We start from the raw sequence: 5,756 nt of genomic DNA, 5'->3' as shown, positions 1-5,756 counted from the left end.
CGAACTTTTAATTTTACTGAAGATAATTCGGCCAAGGGGCCTAGGGCTATGGTGTGATCTATCTACTAAAAGGTATTTAATTTTAGAGTTAAATAATATTTTTGGACACGAGAATTTATCTTTATCCAATTTTTAAACTGAATAAATATAATCCTTTTAATTCAATAATGTTAATTTTATTTATCTATTAAATGATATTTCAATAGGACATTTGTGTTGCAATATGACCTTATTTAATAAATTAATATATTTAAGTTAAGAGAATTATATATATTTATTTTTAAAGTTTGAGAATCACATTAAAATTTGAGATAAAAATTATTTTCAATTTCACCTAATTTAACTCTTAACTTTCTATTCTCATGGCTATCGTCCTTGATATATAAGGAACTCCAATGAAGAATAGTTTAAAACATAAGTTGGACCTTAATGTTAATTTAAGGTATAACAACCAGGATACTAAAAACCAGACAGCTTCAAAAAAACTAAAGAACGAAATAAAAACTTCAAATTTTATTTGTTAATATATGAGAGATATACACGTGTATACATCTTTATTTGATGGAGTAAGTATTATAAATTAATTCAAAGGGAGAAACTATACTGCAATTTGTTTAAGAATGCAAAAAATTCTGGTATATGAAATTGTGGTGAATATATAATGGTCTTTACAAACAACGTCTTCAAATTTGTAGAGTTGGCAACTTTACTTTTGTTCAATAGGTCAATTTGAACAATCTGAAATAAACTTTTCTACTTTAAATACTCATGGGTGAACTCATCGATACCGTATTGTACTTTTCAAATATGTAGTGTAGAGATGAAGTGTGGTGGGTCAGATTTTAGGGTTATAATAATATAAACCACAATTCCAACTCATTATTTTCATTGTTTGCATGGTATTGGATTCCGCTTTAACATAATCTACTTTCAGGGCGAAAGTTTTGAAGAAAAATATTTTAAAATGAGCTAGGGGGCCAACTTTTTTGTTCGCATGGGATGATGTAACCATGGTGACAGATAACTTGAAAATTTTCAAGTCTATTATGTTCTTTTCTTTGTATTATAATCCCTAAACTGCACTAATTGTTTAATAGCACAGGGCTTAAAATATTTATGAAATATCTACAATCCTCTCGTGTTTTGGTAAAAAAAATGAGTATAGACACCTGATATGATCTAGTGCATGTGCGTGACTTAAGAGTACGTAGTGACACTATTCTATTAAGTTTTAGTTTTGCCAAAGGAAACCAAAAACATAGTCATGCATGCATGTGTTAACATGATAAACACAGTTAGGTACGTAAAATCTAGTTAACCCTAATAGAAAATTTCATTAAAATTAACACATTATTTATTCTTGCCTCTATTTAAACACTCCAACCCCCATTATTAAGTTATCGGTATTTCTCTTTCTCCCTCTTCCCCACCCCATCTTTCTCTCTATCACAAACAAAAACAAAATGGATAAAAAACAGTGCAATACGTCTCAAGATCCTGAAGTGAGAAAAGGGCCATGGACAATGGAAGAAGATTTGATCTTGATCAACTATATTTCGAACCATGGGGAAGGTGTTTGGAACTCTTTGGCCAAAGCTGCCGGTAAGCATATTTTTTTGTTCTTCAACTTTTATTATTCTTTGAGAATTATAATTTTATATTTTTTTTCTTCTATTATTTTTTTTCATTCATACTTAAACCCCAGGGTGGGAGAAAACGATTCATGATTATGCATGATATAACAGGTCTTAAACGTACTGGAAAGAGTTGCCGACTTAGGTGGCTAAACTACCTCCGTCCTGATGTTAGAAGAGGGAATATTACACCCGAGGAACAACTTTTGATCATGGAGCTTCACGCAAAGTGGGGAAACAGGTAATTTTTTAACATGTTTTCTTAATTAATATGATGAAATTGACAAAGGAAACAAAGATCTTTTATTATTTCAAATAAATTATATTTCACCCAGAAATTATATAATTTTGTGAACCATTGTTTATTTTCTAACCATTAAAGAAGTTTTTTTGCTTTCTTTTAAGTTGTAGTATTTGGTTTGGAGGCAATCGAACTAGAAGGCCCGTGAGTACAATAGTCTTGGAGAACTATATTTGAGGGGGATCGAGGGAGTGTAGTCGGGGAGAAAACTCTAGCCAAGGGAAAGGTTTAAACATATGCGGGTTTGTAGAACTTTTTTCCACAAATATATATATATATATATATATATATATATATATATATATATATATATATATATTTATTTATATATATATATATATATATATTTATATATCTATATATATATATATTTATATATCTATATATATATATATATATATATATATATATATATATATATATATATATATATATATCTTTGATAAAACTGTATTTAATTGTTTTAGAGCCTTCAAAATCATTGTGTTCGATTGCCTCCAAATCCACGAATTGGACTGTTTTCCTTTGAAGGGTACATATTATGCATCAATCCTTACTGTTGCATTAATCCTCGCCCTAGCTCCCCCTCTCTCCTATATATGTATGCATATCTCAGGCGGGAGAGAGGTCCTTTAGATCTAACAATAATCACCACCAGTTAATCAACACCAGCGTTCTTCTTCTCCATATGATCTTCAATTCTGTGCTTTTATTTTAATTTTTCATGATGTCTGTTAATTGGAGGAAGGTTTTCATTTTTTTTGTCAAATTGTAGCATAATTTTTTAATTTCTAATTATTCGTGTAAAAGTTGCAGGTGAATTAGCTGCGTGGAAGATTCTTTATATTTATTTTCAACTGAACATAAATCATACTATGATCTTTTTTATTTTCATCACATATATATAAAATCTAAAGTAGATGATGAATATAAAAGTACCCATTTTAATTATTTGAAAAGTCATATATTGTGTTAAAAGCGCATGAATACCAGCTTTTAAACGAATAAAAAAAAGATGACGTAAGGGTTTTGGACATAAGATAGAAAAATTGTTGATGATAGTAAAATATATGAAGGTTGGAAAAGGGGGATGAATTGCATATGAAAAGACGAGAAAATCGGGTATAAGTAGTAAAGTTAAAAGAGATTACCTCAAAGAAGAAATATGGTATTAGAAGTTGTTTCTGAATAGTTAGTAGCATTAAGTATATGTAAAGGTGTTTTAATTTTGAAAAGCGGCATATAGTTTTACAAATGACTATTTCTACAAGGCTTATGGGGAGGAGTAAATAAGTTGGACAAGAGGACCTTCCACTTTGGGTTGAACTCATGGAAGTGCGCATATCTTTATAGCTTTCTAGTTCGGATGAAAGAGAGTTTGAGTGAAAATAGACCCAAATCATACACTTTTGGCTCTTCTTAACAAGGGCAGGTGTCCTTGTAAATTTTAGAGCCTCCCCTTGAAGATAGACTTACATAGTGCATATATAAACTGAGGATATACTTACATAGTGCATATAATAACTAGTTAGCACCATCCTTGCTTTCTCAGTATCCAAATTGCCTCTCAACCAAGAAAACAAACGATCAACAATAAAAGTGGAAAAGAAAATATTTAACCTAACTAAGTTTTCAAATATTGCATTTACTATGTATAACAAAAATGAATAGTATTATTAATGAGGCGCGCATTCAGATGTGCCTTTTTTTGAAATAAGCAAGATGAGTTTATAGTCAAATAAATTAATGACGCAAATTATTAAAAGAAACGAAGGTGACGCGATTAAGAGTTGCTAGAAAATTTGTATGCGTGCGTATGTATGCGTGTATGTATGAAGAAGGGATATGGATGGAAAAGAGAATAGGAGACGTTTCGATTGAACCATACTCTCTCTAGTCTCTACCTGAGGCATGCTTTGAGAAACCTGATTTTCTGTTCTTAGAGAACCCTTGCTACAAAGCAAGGGAATTATCTTCATACAGCAAAGGAAATTTAGCATCTTACGTACCTCAACACTGGTCGATTTATAAGTGTGAGTCCAAGATAACGTCACATTGATTCTCAGCCATGGAACATGGCTTCCATCAGACTCACAACCGTATTTAATATAGGTGTTGCCACTTTTTAGTTAATCAATAAAAGCTGTGGCAGTCATATATATAGGCAGTTTTTAATTACATTTCTATTAATGCTTTACATTTCAAGCAAATTAAACAAATGTTTTATCTTACTCTCACTCATGCACACTCGTGTACCCTCTTTTCCACAACGCATTTCTACAACCGACTAGCATTCTAGGTTTTCGTTCTGCTTCTCCGATACTGTCATGAATAGAACCATACTTATCAAATTGTTTTGTATAGTTTTCTAAAAGAAGTGATTAAAAGCAACAAAGTTTTTATGTAAAAAGCAAATTCTTATCCTGTTGGTTGGTTTAATTAGAGTACAAAGTTTTTTCTTTCACACTGTTTAGTCATCGTATTAAAATGTTAAGGTTCCAAAATTTTTTACAGCCAAAGCGTTAAAAAACCAGTAGGGTACTATTCAGTTACATGACACTGTCTTCTAGAAATAAATCATTCACCAATGCAGGTGGTCAAAAATTGCCAAGCATCTACCAGGAAGGACTGATAATGAGATAAAAAACTACTGGAGGACCAGGATTCAGAAGCACATCAAGCAAGCCGAGAACTCTCAGCAACAGAGTAATTCTAATTCTGAGATAAATGACCATCAAGCTAGCACTAGCCAAGTGTCCACCATGGCTGAGCCCATGGAGACCTACTCTTCACCCTGTTACCAAGGAATGTTAGAGCCATTTTCTACTCAGTTTCCCAATATTCCAGATCAATCCAGTTGTTGTACCAATGAAAACAACAATTATTGGAGCATGGAGGATATCTGGTCAATGCAGTTACTGAACGGGGATTAAATAAATAATAAATATTATAAAGATAAACTAAGTGCTTAATTAAGTTCCATAAAGCTGGAATCTCTCCTGCTGAAAAACATATATCATTAGGTTTGTTTATATATAAAGTAGTTGGATGTTTGGTTTTTCGTACAATTATATGTCAGAATCTAATTAGTTATGTGCTGTAATATATACGAGATCTTATATTAAACTGTATCTGCATGCTTTTATATCAAATGAGATGCTTTGTGCATCAGATATGGTTGAGAACCACAAAGTTTCCGACGTCTAATATAATCCCAGTGGGCGTCTTCTCTCTCTAGTTTCGTTCATTTTTCCTTTCGTTGATTGTCTATAAGATTAGTACTTTTAACTATTTGATAGAGTGTTTTCAGAAAAAAACAAATCATGTTCTTACAGGTATATAGATCAAACATATGTAACCAGGTGGTTACGAACATCATATATTCACCATGTTGGTAAACTGTTCTTTCTTCTCTTTCTTATTACGCTCTAAAATGTTAACCAAAATCTTTTAGCACTGTAGATTATGTAGCAGCCCGAGCGTAAGATGTGTTTGGGATGGTAAGATAGTAGTGTCAAACTCACCTTCATATAAACGGAAAGACAGCCAGACAAGTATGGGCATGAACTTGCATTTACATTGGGAAAAAGAAAAATCCTCATATATATATATATATATATATATATATGCACATCACCTAACTAAAGCCATAACATATTGACGCGTGGTCACAGAATAGCAACCATAGCTATGTTTGTTAACAATTGAAGTTCCTTTTTCTTATTACCCTTTCTTGTGCATAGCCATGCAACGTTTTAAAGACCGACGGAAACCTAACTCTTGTCCATGATGCATTGGTATTTCACATGGGCCTCATAAAT

The 5,756-nt window shown here is 31.8% G+C and overlaps 1 protein-coding gene across 1 annotated transcript; it reads left to right on the top strand.

Moving 5' to 3' along the window:
* Positions 1-1,383: 1,383 nt before the first annotated feature.
* On the top strand, positions 1,384-5,144 carry LOC108328804 (MYB-like transcription factor EOBII). Its single transcript, XM_017562693.2, has 3 exons — positions 1,384-1,602; positions 1,746-1,875; positions 4,529-5,144. The coding sequence occupies exons 1-3, from the start codon at positions 1,464-1,466 to the stop codon at positions 4,866-4,868; spliced, it is 609 nt and encodes a 202-aa protein (XP_017418182.1). The 5' UTR covers positions 1,384-1,463; the 3' UTR covers positions 4,869-5,144.
* The last annotated feature ends 612 nt before the right edge of the window (positions 5,145-5,756 follow it).

The sequence above is a fragment of the Vigna angularis genome, chromosome 2 (assembly GCF_016808095.1).
Source record: "Vigna angularis cultivar LongXiaoDou No.4 chromosome 2, ASM1680809v1, whole genome shotgun sequence".
Taxonomy (NCBI): Eukaryota; Viridiplantae; Streptophyta; class Magnoliopsida; order Fabales; family Fabaceae; genus Vigna; species Vigna angularis.
The sequence above is the reverse complement of the archived record's forward strand: the minus strand, read 5'-3'. Positions and strand labels throughout refer to the sequence as shown.